The sequence below is a fragment of the Aureococcus anophagefferens genome (genome assembly GCF_000186865.1).
Source record: "Aureococcus anophagefferens unplaced genomic scaffold AURANscaffold_4, whole genome shotgun sequence".
Classification (NCBI taxonomy): Eukaryota; class Pelagophyceae; order Pelagomonadales; family Pelagomonadaceae; genus Aureococcus; species Aureococcus anophagefferens.
In genome coordinates, this window is record NW_008705564.1 from 2012771 (window position 1) to 2030327 (window position 17557).

Consider the following 17557-nt stretch of genomic DNA (forward strand, 5'->3'; position numbering starts at 1 on the left):
TCGAAGAAGCGCGGCGATGGTATGCCCTCTCGGCTGCCCAAGGACTTACTGACGCCAAATCCGCGCTCGCGCGGCTCGACGCCGCGGCCGGTGACTCGTAAATCTGCCTCTTAACCCTCAGTAGCCCGCGCCATCGTCGAGCGCGTCCAGCGCCGTCTCGAGCGCGCCGTCGTGGAGGAGCTCCGCGTCGCGCTCCGGCAGGTTGCAGGGCACGGACGCGTGCGCGTAGACCTGGGCGAGCGCGGACGCGATCGCCGGGTCCCGCGCGAGGCTCAGCGCCTCGGCGAGGGCGCGCCGGAACTCGCCGTCGTCGGCCGGCGGCGGCGGCGGCGGCGCGTAGTCCGCGTCCGTGAGCGCGGACGGCGCGGGCTCGCGGCGCGGCGGCGGCGACCGCCTCGGGCTGCAGGCCGCGTAGGCGTCGTAGATGTCCGCGGGCGGCGGCGGCGGCGCCCGCTGCTTCATCTTCGTCTTCTTCTTCTTCGTCGTCGTCGCCGCGCGGCGCGGCTCGCGGCGCCGGGGCTCGGGCGCGCGGCGCGGCGGCGCCGCGGACGCGGGCGGCACGTAGGACCGGTGGTTCCGCCGCGTGACCGCCGCCTTCTCGTCGCGGAGCTTGCGCGCGGCGTCGCGGGCGCGGCCGCGCTGGAGCGCCGCCGGCGACGGCGCCCGGGCCGCGCGGTGGAGCGCGCGCGTCTCCTCCAGGAGCCGCCGGCCGATGCGGTCGGGCGAGCCGCGCGACTCGAGCGGCGGCTCGCGGTCGCGGGGCTCCGCGGCGATCTGCAGGCGCAGCTCCTGGCGCCGCGCCGCCGACGCGTCGGCGCGGGCGATGTCCGCCTCGGCCGTCGCGAGCAGGTCCTCCGCCGCGGCCGCCTGCTCGTCCAGCACCGAGGCGGCGTTCCGCGCGTCCGCGAGCTCGAGCGCGAGCTCGTGCCGGACGGCGCCGAGGTCCGCCTGGCGCGCGAGGGCCTCCTTGAGGCGCCGGTCGTGCTCCGCGCGCTCGAAGCGGATCGTCGCGTCGACGACGGCCGCGTCGCGGTCGTAGCGCCGGTCGCGGTCCGCGGCGCTCCGCCGCTGCTCGTCGACGCTCGCGCTGAGGGCGTCGAACTGGCGCTGGAGCTGCTCGCGCTCGTCGATGGCCTCGCGCCGCGCCGCGTCGAGGCGCTTGACCTTCGTCTCGAGCGCCTCGAGGGCGCTCAGCATCTGGCGCTGGTGGTGGGCGTCGCCGCCGAGGCCGCTCAGGGACGCGGAGACGAGGACGCGGTGGCCGTTGACCGTGAGCGACGCCTCGCCCGCGGCCGGGGCGGGCTGCGCGGCGAGCGCCGACGCGTCGTCCATGAGCGCGGGGCTCGCCTCGGCCGGGCTGCCCATAACAAACAGATTCGGCTCGATCGCAATTTCGGCTCAAGTGGAGGTCAAGTGCCGCGGCTGTTGCCCCTCGTCGGCGGCGCTGAGCGCCGGGGCTGCCCCCGGCGGGCGCCGGCGCCATGGCCCACAACGCGAGCGTGCTGACGCGCGACGAGCTGCGGAACCGGCGCGGGAAGCACTGGAACCACGGCTACCGGCTGGGCCTGCGCATCGCGGAGGACGAGGCGAAGCCGAGGCCGGCGAAGCGGAGCCTGCGGGCGTCGACGCGCCGGATGCTCGCGGACTTCCCGCCGTCGGAGACGACCATCGACCTGCGCGGTCTCCTCCCGTCGCTGAGCGACGCGGCGCTCTGGGAGGGCGCCTGCTCCCTCGCCGAGGAGTCCGCGTACGTCGCGGCCGCGCGCGGCGCCGCGCGCGACCCGCGGCTCGAGGGCCGGCCGCCGCCGGGCCTGGACCCGACCCTGTCCCACGCCGCGGCGGCCGACGGCTCCGTCGCCGAGTGGTGCGAGCAGCTCCTCGAGGGGGCGCTCGACGGCGCGCTCGTCGAGGGCTGCGAGTGGCGGTACCCGAATCCCGCGACGCACGGCAAGACGCTGAACATCTCCGGCTGGGAGAATCTCCAGTTGGAGCCCCTGCGGGCCCTGTCCTTGAGTTTGGGCACGGCGCTGACGGCCGTCGACGCGAGCGGCACGACGCTCGGCGACGGCGACGTGCAGTCGTTCTGCGCGCGTTTGTTCGCGTGCCGGTCGCTGCGCCTCGCGGGCTGCGCGCAGCTGTCGAACCTGGCCATGAAGGCCGTGGCGCTGTGCTGCCACGAGTCCCTCACGCAGCTCGACGTGAGCAGGTGCGCGCGCCTCAACGCGGAGAGCTGCGGCTGGCTCAGCGGCACCTTGGGCTACGGGCAGCCGTCGTGCCGCAACCTGCAGAGCCTGGACATCAGCGGCTGCGCGCGCATGACCGACGACGCGCTGAAGAGTCTGGGCGTGGGCTGCCGGCGCCTGCGGTTCCTGGGCATCGCCGCGTGCAAGGACGTCACGGACAAGGGCGTCGCGCGGCTCGCGTCGCGGTGCGCGCGGCTCGAGGTGCTGGACGTGAGCGACTGCCACGGCGTCGGCGACCGGAGCTTCCGGGCTCTGGGCCGCCACTGCCACCACCTGACGGCGCTGCTAGCGCCGCGGTGCGGCGAGCTCACGAACAAGTCCGTGCGCGCGCTCGCGCGGGGCTGCCCCGGGCTGACGACGCTCAACGTCGCCGGCGCCGCGCCGTTGTCGGAGAGCGTCTTCGGCGAGCTCGCCATGGGCTGCCGCGCGCTCCACACGCTCAACGTGACGGGCTGCGAGGAGGTGACCGCGAACGGCCTGCGCCAGGGCAGGACAAGAGAGCGAAATTCCCAACTTCAAAGGCTCCTTTCTCGGCCGTTTTCCACTCGTTTCGGCTGACTTTTGGACGAGCGATCATCTCTTGGAACGGTCTCGAAGCGTGGATGCTTTTCCCGGAACGCGCGCGCGCGGAACACTCACGTTGAAGCGACGTTGAATCACCCTTGTCCTGCCCAGGCCTGCGCGCGCTCGTTCGGGGCATCGGCCACGTCGTCGAGGCCAAGGCCTACTTCGGCTTCGCGCCGGCGCCGGGGCTCACGGAGCGGGAGCTCGCCGGGTCGCAGAAGGATCTGGAGAACCGGAGCGCCCTGGAGATCAGCGGCCTCTTCCGGCGGTTCCTGCGGCGGCGCGCGGCGCGCGCGAAGCTGCGGGAGCTCCGGCAGCACGGCGCGTCGCGCCACATCGCGCGCTGCGCGTTGCGCTGGCTCGGCCGCTGCCGCCAGCGGGACCACGACTGGCGCAAGAAGCGCGCCGTGACGGCCCAGGAGCTCCAGCGCTTCTACCGGGGCTACCGCGGCCGCTTGGAGGTCTGGCAGGAGAAGCACGACCGCGGGGCAGGACAAGGGTGATTCAACGTCGCTTCAACGTGAGTGTTCCGCGCGCGCGCGTTTCGGAAAAAGCATCCGCGCTTCGAGAACGCTCCGAGAGATGATCGCTCGTCCAAAAATTAGCCGAAACGAGTGGAAAATGACCGAGATGGGAGCCTTTGAAGTTGGGAATTTCGCACCCTCGTCCTGCCAGGCACGACCGCGCGGTGCTCCGGTCCAAGACGAAGCAGGTCATCAAGTGGCAGGCGGCCTACCGGGGCTGGATCGCGCGCAAGCACGACCCCAACTCCGTGCTGCCGGCGCTGCGACGATTGCGCGCGCACCACGCGCGCGAGCGGCGGCGGAAGGGCGCGGCGCGGATCCAGGCGCTGGGCCGGCGCTACTTCGCGCGGCGGCGGACGGCGGTGCTGCGCCAGGTGCGGTCCCGCGTGCGCAACGACGAGCTCGTGGCCGCCTTCCACATGCAGAACGTGCTGCGGATCCTGCTGGCGCGGCGCGCGGTCACGCGGAAGCGCGTCGCGCGCGACCGCCTCGAGGAGCTCATGGAGCACGCGGCGCGGCGCATCGTGTCCTTCTTCCGCATGGTCTTCGGCAAGTCGCTGGCGGACCGCCTCCGCGCGGAGCTCGCGCGGCTCCGGTCCATCCGCGAGAAGTCGGCGGTCGTCGTCGAGCGGTGCACGCGGGGCCTCTTCGGCCGCCAGCGCGCGCGGCGGCGCAAGGTCTACGTGGCGCTGCTCAACTTCAGGGCCACGGAGATCGAGCGCGTCTGGCGCGGGAGCCGCATCATGCACTGGAAGCACCTCCGCATGAACCGCGTCGCGGGCGCGGTCTTCGGCCGCCAAGACTTCGAGCGGAGCCTCCGGTCCGCGGGCGTCGAGGAGCGCTACGCGGCGTGGATGCGGGCGCTGACGAAGGACTCCTGCAGCGACAGCGACGGCGGCTTCGGGGACCTGGACCACGCGTGGGTCGAGCGGATCACGCACGGCGAGTCGACGTGGTACAACACGAAGAGCGGCGAATCGGCCGACGACGACCCGCGCAACGACCCCGTCATCAACGAGCTGCTGGGCTGCAGCGTGCGCGTCTACTGGCCCATGATGGACGAGTGGTACGAGGGCACGCTCGCGAAATACCACCGGCGGAAGAAGCGGTTCCGCGTCGAATACCACGACGGCGACCACGAGTGGCTGAACTTGGACGCGAACATGGAGCGGCTGCAGCTGTTCGACGCCAACGGCGACTGGGCGGAGATGCAGTACGCGCGGCGGCCCGCGCTCGACGCGCGGCTCGCGCGCAGGCAGGACCGGTTGGACCTGAAGCGGAAGGCCGCGGAGCTCGAGGAGGAGACGCGCGCGTGGGAGATCATCGCCGAGCCGGAGAAGGACGACATGGAGTCCTACGACGAGGAGGCCGAGGTCGCGAAGCCGCTCACGGAGCGCTTCGGCGACGCGCCCAAAAAGGAGAAGTGGCTCAACCGGTTGACGGGCGAGGTCAAGTTCCTCAAGGAGGACGCGATCTGGTGGATGGAGGCGCGCGACGAGCACAAGAACTTCTGCTTCGAGCACGGCGAGACGGGCGAGCGCGTCTACCACGACCCGCGCTTCGAGAAGGACGTCGACGCGCCGAACATGCGGGCCTGGAAGGCCGAGTGCCTCGCGGAGATGCGCCACAGCGTCTACCTGGGCTCGGCGCTCGTCGAGGACTGGGACCGCGACGCGGGCAAGAAGAACCGCCAGGACATCCTGAAGAAGGTGCTGCGGAACGCGAAGCTGTTCGTGCGCGCGCTGACGACGTCGGTGACGCAGGCGCGCGAGCTCTGGACGCCCGAGGAGTTCGCCGAGGACCAGGAGCTGACCTACTCCGCCTACGTGCTGCGGCGCGTCAACGAGATGCGCGACGCGGCCGAGGCCATGGTCTTCGAGCACCGGCAGAAGAAGCTGGAGATCCTCAACAACTCGCGGCGCTGGAAGGGCCTCGTGTGCAAGTCGTGCAAGCACACGTGCACGGACCAGGCGGCGACGCACTGCCCGACCTGCGGCGTGCGCCTCGACTCGAGGGTCACCATCGCGCTCCGCAGCGGCGAGCCGAGCCCCTTCGCGTCGAAGCCGCCCTCGGGCAAGGCGACGCCCGTCGCGGGCAGCCGGCCGGGCACGGCGGACCGCAAGAAGAAGGCGCTCCTCGAGTCGGACTCGTCGTCGGTGTCGTCGTCCTTCGTCGGCGACTCGTTGAGCGGCATCGTCTCCAACGATCTCGAGTCGCTGGCGTCGAAGTCGCACGCCGAGGAGAGCAAGGGCGCGGACAGCGCGCTCGACGAGGACGCGCCGTCGTGGATGAAGCTCGAGGAGAAGGAGGCCGAGGACGAGGACCTCGGCGAGTCCGACGACGACCTGGCCGAGGGGTCGCTGACGACGGGCGAGGCCGCGAGCCGGCTCTCGGCGTCGCGCGCGTCGTCGTCGAAGCGGTCCTCGTCGCGCGCCGCGGCCTCGTCGTCCGCGGCGTCGCGCAGCTCCGCCCGGAGCTCCGCCGAGTCCTCGTCGGGCGTATCCGGCGACGGGAGCGAGGGGACGTAAGCGGCGTTTGGAGGCGTCGGAGCCGTACTTGAGGGGCATGTTGAGCCGCCGCGGCACGTGTTCGAACAAACTTTGCAAAAGATCGAGCTTCGACTGCTCAAGCGCCTCGACCGCCGCTGCTGGCTCCTCCAGGCACCTCTAGCTTGCGATCAAACCATGGCTCGCACGACCGCTCTCATCTGTTGCATCGTTGGCAGCATCAGCGCGTTGCAACCCGCGCCCAAGGCGGCGAGCAAAGCGGCGGCGCCCAAGGCCTTGAGCAAGGTCGCCGGCGCCGCGGCGCTCGCCGCGGCGCTGACGGTCGCGCCCGGCGCGGCGCTCGCCGGCCCGCTCACCGTCGAGGTCGGCGACCTCGCCGGCGCGTCGAAGACGGGCCTGACCGTGGACCTGCCCGTGCTCGGCCGCTTCGCGGTCGCGCCGGCGGCGAAGACGGGCAAGGCGACGATCGCCGTCGGCGGCGACCTCTTCGGCGCGGCGCAGAACGCGCTCGGCGGCAAGGCCGCCGTCACCGTGACGACGCCGCCCCTCGGCCCGCTGCCGGCGCTCGACGGCGAGGTCCTCGACATCCGCATCGCGAGCCAGCCCGGCTCGCTCGGCGTCACGATCACGAGCCCGGGCCTGCCCAAGCTGCCCATCGGCGGCGGCACGAGCGACTGGCAGGCCATCACCAACGTCGGCTCGGGCGCGACCTACTACTACAACACGAAGACCGGCGTCACGACCTACGACTCGCCGATCAAGGCGACGCCCAAGGCCGCGAAGAAGGCCGCCAAGGCCGCCGCGCCCGCCGCCGCCAAGGCCGCGCCGGCCAAGGCCGCGCCGGCCAAGAAAGCGGAGCCGAAGGCCGCGCCGGCCAAGGCCGAAAAGAAGGCGCCCGCCGGGGAGGCCGCGCCGGCGAAGGCGGAAAAGGCCAAGCCCGCCGCCAAGGCTGCGCCCGCCCCGAAGAAGGAGGAGCCCGCGCCCGCGCCCGCCAAGAAGGAGAAGGTCAAGGGCGAGGCGCTCTTCGGCGGCTCGAAGAAGTAGGCGCCTAAGCAAGACTCACGTTAGGTCGACGCCGAGCTCCGAGAGCATGAGCGCCGCCGCGCCGGGCGATCCGTGCTGGGCCCCGACGGAGTCGAGGAGGTTCTTGACGAGGTTGAAGTCGACGTCGACGGGCGCGAGCGGGTCCCGGCTGTCCTCCTCGTCGCCGGGCGCGCGGTCGAAGGACTCGGCCATCTCCGTCGCCGCGAGCTCCGCCTCGAGGGCCGCGCCGTAGGCGTCGTCCGCGTCGTCGTCGTCCTCGTCCTTCGGCGCGGCCCCCGCCTCCGCCGCGCCCGCGGCGTCGTCGGCCTCGTCGTCCGAGTCGGCGCCGAGGTCCTCGGACACGTCGGGCCGCCGGCCGTCGGCGCCCAGCGCGTCGCCGCGGCGCCCCGCGAGGAGGTCGAGCACGGCGCCCTCGTCGAGGTCGACGGGCGCCGACGGCGGCGCGTCGTCGCCCTCGTCGTCGTAGACGTACTTGTCGAAGCCGTCGACGACGTCGTCGAGCGCCGACGGGTTCGCCGCGCGGCAGCGGTCCTCGACGGCGTCGGCGTCGAGCGTGAGCCAGGCGTCGTCGTCGACGTCCGCCTCGGGCGGCGGCCCCGGGCCCGCCGCCGCCGCGGTCTCGAGGAGCGCGGCCGCCGCGGCGTCGAGGTCCGCGTCGCCGGCGAGGAGCTCGAGGCCCGCGGCGAGCTTCGGGCCCAAGGAGCCGTCGGTCCAGCGCCCCAGGGCCCGCGGCGGCGCGTACGGCGTCGCGAGCAGCGCCGCGTAGGCCCGTTTCGAGAACCGGACGACGGCGGCTTCGGGGGGCCCGCCGAAGCGCGCCGCGGCGCGCACGGCGGCGTCGCGCGCGTTCAGGCGCCGCCGCGCCGCGTCGTCGTCGCGCTTCCGCTTCGAGAGCGCGTTCCGGTCGTCGTCCGCTTTGCTCCCCGCGGCGCGCTTCTCGCGCGCGTGGCGCTCGAGCGCCGCGGCCGCGACGGCCGCGAGCCGCGGCGCGCGGCGCAGCGCCGCGGCGGCGCGCGCCGGGAGGACGACCCGCGCGTTCATGCGCAGGGCCGCGACGGCGGGGTGCTCGGCGCAGCCCCGCGGCGCCGGACCCGCGTGGTCGAAGCGGAGCCGCCGCGCCGCCGCGGCCGACGCCTCCCGCGCGGCGCCGTTGTCGCGCGCCGCGCGCCGCGCCGCCGGGTCCCGGAGCAGCGCGAGCGCGTCGCCGACGGCCAGGGGCCCGCCGGGCTCGTCCAGCACGACGTGCACCGCGCCGTCGACGATCCACGACCGGCCCGCGGCCGACTCGGGCTCGAGCCACTCCGGGAGCTCGTCCGCGGCGTCGATGAGCAGGAACTCGCCGTCGCCGTCCGTGACGCGCACGGCGACGCCCGCGGACGCCTCGAAGAGCAGCGCGACGAGGAGCCACTCCTCGTCCGAGTCGGCGACGCGGACCGCGCCGCCGCGGGCCGCCGCGAGGCCGCCGGCCGGGCCCGCGGCGTCGTGCCACGCGTGGCGCCCGCCGAGCGCCTCGAGCGTCGCCGCGACGCGCGCCGCGGCGTCGCTCGCGCCGTCGAGGGCGTGCGCCTCGAAGCGCACGGTCTCCTCCTCGCTCGCGGCGGCCATGCCTTCGCGGCTGAAGGGCATCATCGATTCCGGGCACCGCGACACGAAGGCCTCGAGGTCGGGGCCGGCACCGCCGCGGAGCATCTGTTCCATGGCTGCGGCGATGTCATCTTCCATTGCGGTCTCAGGCCATGTCGATTGCTCGCCGGCGTCAACAGTGGCGTCAAGCTCGTCGCTTGAACTTCAAGTTGCAGAAATTGTCGATGTATTCCAGCGCGGTGCTCGTCGCCGCATCCAACGTAGCCATGGAGACGGAATCGCGGCCGCGTCGCGCGCTTACCGAGGAGACGAATGCGCCGGAGAATCTTCCCGAATTGTTTAAGAGAGCTGCCAAGCTGCCCGCCGAAGGGCTGCCCGCGAAAGACGAGCTGCCCTCCGCGGACGAGCTGCCCGCCGCGGACGAGTCGCCCGCCGAGGAGGGACTGCCTGCGAAGGAGGAACTACCCGCAAAGGAGGAGCTGCCCGCCGAGGACGAGCCGCCCGCGGAGGAGGAACGGCCTGCGAAGGAGGAGCCGCCCGTGAATAAGGAGCCGCCCACGGAAGACGAGCCGCCTGCGGAGGACGGGCCGCCCGTGGACGCCGCGCTGGTCGCGGACGACGACGCGCTGTCCGACAGCGAGGACAGCGTCGTCGATGACGCCGCGGGGTCGAACTGGGCCGTGAAGGCCGACAGGGCCGACCTCGTCGCCGTCGACGTCCTCCCGTCGCCGGAGGTCCGGCGCGCGAAGACGGTCGAGCCGGAGCCGGCGGCGCCGCCCGCCGCGCCGGAAGCGCCGCCGCAGCCCGCCGCCGCGCCGAAGCCCGCCGCGCTGGACGCTCTGCGACGTGTTCCAGTGCCGGTGATTGGGGCGTTTGTTTAACTATTGCTAGCTCTCTTATTGTGTTGGACTCCCTAGTAGTCGCCGTACGCGTAGGGGTCCGCCGGCGGCCGGACATTGTAGTCAGAGGCGCGCATCTCGCGCTGGTAGTCGCGGTCAGGGTGCTTGTGCACCCCCATATTGCACAGATTGTCGATTCCACCGCATCTCGCGAGCAGCGCCGCGCGCTCGGCGCGGGCCGCCGCGCGTATGCTGCGGTCATTGCGGAGCCGCGGAGAAACGAGTTCGAGCGCGGCGCCCTCGTTTGTGCACGCGGCGAGCGCGATGTCGAAGTCGTCCTGCAGTTCCTCGGCCGCAAAAGTGAGAGAGTACCCGACATTCTGGACGGCCGCGAGGACGACGTCCCGGTCCGCTCGGAGCGCCTCAGATGCGAATTCGAGCAAATCACCTGAAGAGCGAACCGCCAATAAAACCACGTCTCGGTCGTCGCGGAGCCTCTCGGAGGCAATCTCGATACCGCATGCGTCTCTTCGCACCACTTCTAGGACTAGTTCCTTGTCGTCGCGAAGGGAAACGTCCGCAGCGTGCAGGAAGTGGCTAGCGAAGCTTGGAGGGTTCTGCAAGTCGTCATACTTGGCCAGAGCCTCCATGAAGAGCGCGCGATCGGACTTCAACCGCGTCGACATTTTATCGAAGCCCATCTCGAGCCCATGCGCGTGCTTCACGACGTAAGACTGGATGGCCTCCGACGCGAGGGCGCGATCATCCCGCAGCCGCGCCGATGCGTATTGCAGGGAGAGGAAGCCTCCACCGGTCCCCCGCATCGCCGCCTCGACAATGCGCCGGTCGTCGCGCAGCGCGTCGGGTGCGTGCTGCAAATTTGGGTAGATGTTGTTTCGCTCCTGGGAGACGGCCGCGAGGACCACGTCGCGGTCGCCTCGAAGGCGCTCGGACGCGTAATTGAGCGGCAGCGTTTCACTCATCGCGTCCAGCATCACCTCCTTTGAGTCGCGGATTTGGGCCGGAAAGATTTCAGGTTTCCGATGAGATAAATATGCGTCGAGTGTTTGAATATTGCCGAGTGCCGCGCGGGCGACATCGTGGTCGAGGCGGAGCTCCTCCGAAAGCTCGGCGTAGATCATCTGATTATTTGAGATGCCTGCCAGAATCGTCGACCTCTCGTGTTCTATCGCCGCCACGACGATCTCCTTATCTTCGAGAAAGCGACTGTCGACGGTGTGAAGCGTGTCCCCATCCAATCTCACGGCGGCCAGGACAACCGCGCGGTCCTCGCGCCACGCGTCCGGCGCTTTCGCGTACGCCATTCCACCTTCCCCGCGTTCAACCACTTCCTGCAGCCAGCGATGTATCACACCGCGCGTCTCCCGTCCAGGCGCGACGCAAAGCATCAAGCCCTTAAACCGCGTGTCGCCATAGATAAGCGTCCGCGCAACACGGCACGTCGACGAGAAGCGGACGAGGCTCTGGAGGCGATCAAACTTAGACGCATCGGATCCCGGGAAATTGATAATCATCGGGCCGTCGCCGGGCGCCAGCACGTAGCTAAACACAGACCACGCCACGTCCGGCGACATCGATGAGAGGCGCATGGTTCTGTGGCGGTCGCCCTTGATCCCGGGCGCTTCGGGGGGAGAATTTGGGGGCTCGATAGGCGGGCGCGGGCGTCGACGGCGCCCGCGCCGGGTCGCTTTGTGCTCGCTGTTTTTTGCCAGAGCTTGATGTCAACATCTACGCCGAACCTCGGCCGGCTTGGCCTGGCGCGTCGCGAGGGATCAATGCTCCGGTGGTAGAGGCCGATAGGAAATGCACCGCCTCCTCCTCCTCGCCCTCACGGCCTGCGCCACCCAAACATGCGACGAAACGAAACCCATGCTCTGGCTCCACATCCACAACGCCGGCGGCACCTCGATCCGCACGCTCGCGGAGACCTACGGCGAGCGCCCCCTCGAGCCCGCGACGAAGAACTGGAACCTCTGGCTGCACGCAAAGGAAACCTGGAGGACCATCTCCTGTCGCGAGAAGGTCGATCTGTTCAAGCGCCAGGCCGCCGCGACGTGGACGATGATCGAGCGGCCGTTCGACGCCGCGGACGCGGCGTGCGCGGAGCTCGCGTACGGCACGACCCTGCGGAGCCCCGTGTCGACCATGCTCAGCACCATCGTCACGAACAACGTCGACGTCGACGCCCTCTTCGACGCGTTGGAGCGCCGCGGCTCGCCTTTGAACGCGTCGATCCCGCACGATTACCTGATCGAGGAGGGCGCGCTCCTCGGCCACTTCGACAACTACTTCGTGCGGTCCTTAAACGGGCGCGACGTGTCGCAGGCCGTCGGCCTGGGGATGCTCACGGAGGCGCACCTCGACACGGCGTTGGAGCGGCTGCGCCGGTTCGACGTCGTCCTCGTGTTGGAGGACGGCGCGGCGCTCGACGACGCGCCGCTCCGGAGCTTCCGGGGCTGGCCCGCGGCGGAGGGCGATGCCGCGCGGCACAACGCCCACTCCGCGGCGAGCAAGGCGCGGGCGCTCGCCGGCGGCCTCGAGGGGGACGCGGGCGTCGCGCTGCGGGAGCGACGGCTCGGGGTCCTCCGAGCGAACGCGAAATTGGACGAGCGGCTCCTCGTCGCCGCGCGCGACATGGCCCGTTCAGTACGGCCGCCCTGCGCCAGAGCCACCGGCCGCCGCGCCCTCGACGCCGGCGACGACCCGGACTTGTGGCGCGCGCGCGCGACGAATGTTACCGCGACCGGTCCGACCGCGGACTGCGAGACCTGGTTCGACGGCTGCAACACCTGCGCCGCGCGCGACGGCCGCGTGACGGGCTGTACGAGGAAGCTTTGCGCGACGCCCGATCCGCCAAAATGTCTGAAAAAAGCACCCGCCACGGGCGGCGTCAAACTCCTGAACGTCGGCCACGGCACGTCCGGCACGCGGAGCCTCTACGAGGCCCTCTGCGCTGCGGGCTACGTCGCCCTCCATTTCAACCAGGTCTGCAACGTCAACGAGACCCTGCCGGCGCCCCGCGCGGCGCGGCTCCTCGACGCGCACGCGCGCGCGACCGCGCTCTTCGCGGAGGCGTCGTGGACGCGGGACCACCTCGACGGCGTGCGGACGCGCCAGTTCGCCAACTGGTTCGCCCTCGAGAAGCAGAAGCTGCGGGCCCAGGGCCAGTACGTGTCGACCTGGCCCGCGGCCAAGGTCGCGGCTCTGAAGGCGCGCTACGAGCCGCGCGAGCACGGCGCGTTTTCGCGCGTGCGGGCGCTCTGCCGCGGCGCGGGCGGACCGCACTGCGGCATCGAGTCCTGGCTCGCGGAGCTGCGGGCCGCCGTCGCCGCGGTGATCGACGGCGGCGCGGAGGCCCTCCTCGACGCGCCCTACGACCGCATGGCGGCCTTCGTCGCGGCGCGGGCGCCGGACGTCGTCGTCGCCCATACCGTGCGCCCCGCGCAGCCCTGGCTCGCGAGCCGCGTGGCGAAGCACGGCGGCGTCGACGCCCTCTGCCGGAGTGCCTACGTCGACGAGGGCGGCGACCCCTTCGACGCGTCCGCGTGCGCCGAGAACGCGCTCGCGGCCGGCGTCGCGGACCTCGGCGCCGCGCTCGGCGACGACATCTCGGCGCAGGACGAGGCCGCGGGCGTGCGCGCCTACGAGGCGTCGGTGGCGCGCAGGCGCACCGACGCGCTCCGGGCCGTGGGACGCGACCGCTACCTCGAGATGTCCTGGTGGGACGCCGGCGGCCACTTCGACCGCGTCGTCAAGGCGCTCCGGCCCGCGCGGACGCTGCGACGGCCCCTCGCCGCGGCGCTCGACGCCGACGGCCGCGTCGCCTGGCATTTCGCGGCCGCGTCGTTCGCCCACGTCGTGGTCACGCGCTTCGACGACGGCGAGGCGACGCTGCCCGCGTTGCTCGAGGCGCGGCTGCTCGCTTTCGAGGCCGTGACGTACCCCTCGCTGGCGCAGCAGACGACGACGGAGTTCGCGTGGGTCGTGCACGCACGCGCCTGGCCGAAGCCGCTCGCTCGCCGGCTCCGCGCGCTCTTCGCGCGGAGCCACTTCTTCCTCGTCGACGACCTGCCGGACGGCGCCGACGCCTGCGGCGCTTTGGCCCGCGTCGGCGTCCCCTGCGGCCGCGAGGTCGACTTCGCTTTGACGACGACGCTCGAGCCCGGCGAGGGCCTCCACGCGGACTTCCTCCGCGCGGCCCAGGCCGCCGTGGAGAAGGACGCGCCGGCGACGGTCTGCGCCGCGGGCGCCCTCGAGTGGCGGCCGGTGCACTGGGACGCGACCCGCCAGTATACCAAGGCGACGCTGAAGGCCGCCGACGCCATCCCGGGCCGCGTCTTCGCCGTCGACGAACCGTGCGCGCGACCGGGCGCGACGGCCGTGCGCTCCCGCCGCGAGGAGACGCTGGGCCCCGCCGTCGCGCTCGCCGGCGTGCGGCCTTTGCGCGAGACGCTCGTCGGCGAGGCCCTCCTCGGCGCCGCGCCGCGCCGCGACGGCGCGGAGGTGAGCGTCGCGGCGCTCCGGCGCGACGGCTGGCTCAAGACGCCCTTCCGCGCGCGGCACCGCGCCGCCTGGGCCTACGTCGTCGACAACGCGAAGACGCGCGACGCCCTCGCGGCGCAGCGGGCGTGCGCGGCGTCCGGGGACTGCGGCGCGAGGAAGGCGGGGCGCGGACGCGGGAGGAGGCGGAAGGGGCCCGGGAAGTGAGGGTGTTATTAGTAAGTTGAGGATTATGCGGCGACTAGGCTAGCCTGAGGGAGGGGATTATGGCATACTAAGTAATTTATGCAACTACTTCGTAGTACTACTTTCACCTGTCTCTGCTACTTGTAGTAGTTCGCCGATAGTTCGAAGACGCTCGTTCGCTGGCTCAAATCCCTTGGAGGCCGCGAGAACGTACAATCGTAAGGCTTCTTCGAGATCGCGCTCCACAAACGTTCCGGTCTCGTATGCTGCTCCGAGATTGTATTCGGCAAATGGCAATCCTAAATTCAAGATGGACTTCCAGTACAACACGGACTGCTCGGAAACACACATGCCGTTGTCGTTCTCAAGCGCGGCGATGGATTCCCTGTGTCCTTTGGCGGCCGCTCGCGCATACCAGCGTCTGGCATCATCGACACGTCCGAGGTTGTTCTGGTAGTTTCCAAACGCATATTCAGCACAGGTCAAGCCTTGAAGTGCAGCGAGCTCGTAGTAGTTCATGGCTTCGAGGTAGTGGGGCTCATCAAGACTGAGTAGCAAATGGGCGAGATTGTTTTGCGCTGTTGCAAGGCCCCCGTCCGCAGCCGTGCGATACAGCCGGAGCGCCTTCTGCTTGTCCACCTTGCCTCCCTCGCCGCTCACATACATATACGCAAGCTTTGAAAAGGCATCCAAATCCCCGAGCTCCGCGGCGCGCTTCCAGATCTTCATGGCTTTCTTCATGTTCTGCTGGACGCCATGCTGACCGTTCGCGTAGAGTACTCCCAGCTCGGTTATAGCTTCCGGCACCTCGTTCTCCACGTGGCGACGAATCGTCGCGAGATGTTCCGCGTCGTCTTTCGGGCACGGTGCTCGACAGAGAGGACATGGCTTGTTTTGGGTCTTCTTGTTGCACGATGCGCAGATCTTCTGCACGCAGCAGGAGCGAAACCAATGCGTTTCATTTATGTCCCAGTCCTCGAGGCAGACCAAGCAACGCGACCCGAACCGCACCGACCCGTGGAGTAAAGGCTTTTCTGGCTCCGGGTTCGCCTCTCGCCGCGTGCGAGCGGCCTCGTGCTCCGCGGCGATGCGCGCGCGGACCTCATCCGCGTGCGACCGCGGCGCGGGGCCGTAGACCGGGGGCGACGGCGGGGGCGTCGGCGCCTCCGCCCGCGCCGCCTCTGCCGCGCGCTCGTTTCGGATCTTCTTGCACGCCTTGCGGTGGCCGCGCTCGCGCCAGTCGATGCGTTGACATTCCGTCGAGCAATACTGCGTCGTCCCGCACGGGCAATTGAGTTTCGCTTTTGCGCCGCAGATGGTACAGGTCAAACGCAGCTTCAGGGCTTTCGCCCGAGCCTTGACCTTCTCGAACTCCTTCTGCTTCTTTTGCCAGTCGGGGACGTCCATATTGAATTTGTGGCGCTTCGGGGAGACTGAGAGGCGGCGTCGGAGGTCGAGAATGTAGCGGGCGCGTGGTCAATCGCGTGCGCGAGCCCCGTACCCAAGTCCTCTGCTAGAGATTTTCGCCTCAAGGATATTGCCTTTTGCTCGCCGATCTCGCAGGCCTCAGATCCTCAGATCCCTGCGGCAGACCGTGCTCAGAACCATGCCCGAGCTCACGAAGATCGACAAGTTCGAGAAGCTCGCACAGGGCTTCTATTTGTATTCCATGTTCGTCGCGCCCGCGTGGTTCATGGACGACCAGTTCGTCGACAAGTCGCTCGCGACGAACCCGGGCGTCCTCTGCCTCTGCTCGATCATCGGGTGCCTCTGCGCGTGCATCACCGCGCTCACGTACGTCGCGCGCACGGCGGACTGCGCCGACAACACATTCCTCAAGACCATCGACCAGGTCAGCGCGGCGACCTGGGCCCTCGTCGCGGTGAACGACGTCCGCCTCAAGGACCAGTACCCGGAGAGCGCGTTCCAGCAGAACATGGTCCTCTACGCGGCTCTCATCGGCGGGTTGTACTACCAGTCGACGACGCGCGGCGAGGCCAAGAAGGCCAAGTGAGCGGCTGCGCCGGCCCAAGAAGAGGCGGAGCGCCGTCGCGCGCGACCGCGGCCGCGGCCGCTGCTCGAGCCCGGGCGACCGAGTCCCCGAAGCGACCGGGTGAGACGAGCGACGCCCTCGGAAGATCGAAGGAAGCGCACTAGTAAAGAAAAACACACGACTAAAGAAACCCGACGATCCGGTCCACGATGGGCCCGTCCGCGTCGCGCTCGAGCGTCGCGGCGAAGCGGACGGCCCCCGCGAAGCGCGCCTTCTCGTGGTGCGCGAGGAAGCGGTCGGCCTGGGCGGCCTGGGCTTCCCGGAGGCCGAGCTGGTCCCGGCGGAGCGCCGCGAGCTCGCGCGCGGCCCCGAGGCAGCCCGCGGCCGCGCGCGGGAGCAGCGCGGCGGCGCGCGCGTCCGCCGCGGCGTCGTCGGCGACGGGCGCCGCGCACTGGCGGGCGACGTCGGCGCCCCGGGCCTCGGCGGCGAGCTCCGCCTCCGACTTGGCCGCGAGGGCCCGGTGCCGCGGCGCGAAGTCCCCGGCGACGCGCGCGGCCTCGCGCGCGGCGTCCGCGACGCGCGTCGTCCCCAGCACGGCCTCCCGCGCGAGGCGCGCGAGGCCCTTGCGCACGTTCGTCAGCACCGACGAGACGCGCACGTTCCGGACGCCCGCCGCGTCGTGCACGAGCCTCGCGTACGGGAAGAGCACCGGCTCGCCGCCGATGGACACGTAGCAGTGCAGGCGGTCGCCCTTGCCGGCGGCTTGGCAGGGGCGGTACACGGGCCCGTCGCCGTCGTAGGCGGCGGCCGCGTCGTGGTCCTCGTAGCACAGCAGGATCGCGTCCGGATCCGCCGGCGCGGCCGCCGCCGGCTCCCGCGGCGGCTCGTGCAGCCGGGGCAGCGCCCGGCGGCTCGCGCGGACGCAGGCCTCGCGCGCGGCCTGGGGCAGGAGCTGGAAGACGGCGTCGGAGACGCCCGGCGGCGCCCGCGTCGCGTCGATCGCGCGCGCGTCGCCGAGGTGCGCGTACGTCGCCTCGTCGACGGCCGCCGCGCGCCGCGCCGCCGCGAGCGCGCCGAGGAGCCGCAGCGCGAGGCGCACCTCCACGCGCCAGCGCGGCGCCGCCACGACGCGGGCGTCGAAGGTCAGCGGCTCGCGCGCGAGGGACGCGACGAGGACGGCGCCGTCGCGGTAGATCGGCCGGCCGGCCGCCGCGTCGACGAAGAAGACCTCGCCGCCGGCGACGTCGGGGAAGAGCGCCCGGCGCGCCTCGTCCGCGAGCTCCGCGAGCGTCGACGACTCGTAGAGCGTCACCGTCGCCGGGAAGCCGCCGCGGCCCCGCAGCGCCACCTCGTAGCGGCGCTCGGCGTCGCGCTTGGCCTTGGCCTTGGCGCGTCGCTCCTCCTCCTGCTCGTGATGGTACGCGCCCTGCTGCGCCATGAAGTTGTCGAACGCATTGCAGCCCCCGCGGCCCATTGCGGAGAGCCTAGACGCTGCCCGTCAGGTTCCCGGTGGCTGGATTGCACGGCAACTTGACTTTGGATTGCACGGCTG

At 71.2% G+C, this 17557-nt stretch overlaps 4 protein-coding genes across 4 annotated transcripts in view; 2 read left to right on the top strand and 2 right to left on the bottom strand.

The window, feature by feature from the left end:
* Positions 1 to 2150: 2150 nt before the first annotated feature.
* Positions 2151 to 2801, top strand: AURANDRAFT_21914 (hypothetical protein; the record flags this gene model as incomplete). Its single annotated transcript, XM_009036112.1, has 1 exon — positions 2151 to 2801. One exon carries the CDS (start codon positions 2151 to 2153, stop codon positions 2799 to 2801), a length of 651 nt encoding a protein of 216 aa, XP_009034360.1.
* An 8299-nt stretch (positions 2802 to 11100) lies between these two features.
* AURANDRAFT_71058 (hypothetical protein) lies at positions 11101 to 14119 on the top strand (the record flags this gene model as incomplete). The annotated part of the gene is made up of 1 exon (XM_009036113.1): positions 11101 to 14119. The coding sequence occupies one exon, from the start codon at positions 11130 to 11132 to the stop codon at positions 14031 to 14033; it is 2904 nt and encodes a 967-aa protein (XP_009034361.1).
* AURANDRAFT_22136 (hypothetical protein) lies at positions 14118 to 14798 on the bottom strand (the record flags this gene model as incomplete). Its single annotated transcript, XM_009036305.1, has 1 exon — positions 14118 to 14798. A coding segment is annotated over one exon (681 nt), but the record flags the coding sequence as incomplete, so codon positions are not given.
* A 1388-nt stretch (positions 14799 to 16186) lies between these two features.
* AURANDRAFT_62257 (hypothetical protein) overlaps positions 16187 to 17557 on the bottom strand; it is a gene marked incomplete at both ends in the record, with an annotated part of 10202 nt that continues 8831 nt past the window's right edge. Inside the window, one exon of the mRNA XM_009036304.1 lies at positions 16187 to 17434. Within this exon, the coding sequence (XP_009034552.1) occupies positions 16187 to 17434 (1248 nt within the window). The remainder of the gene's footprint in view (positions 17435 to 17557) is intronic.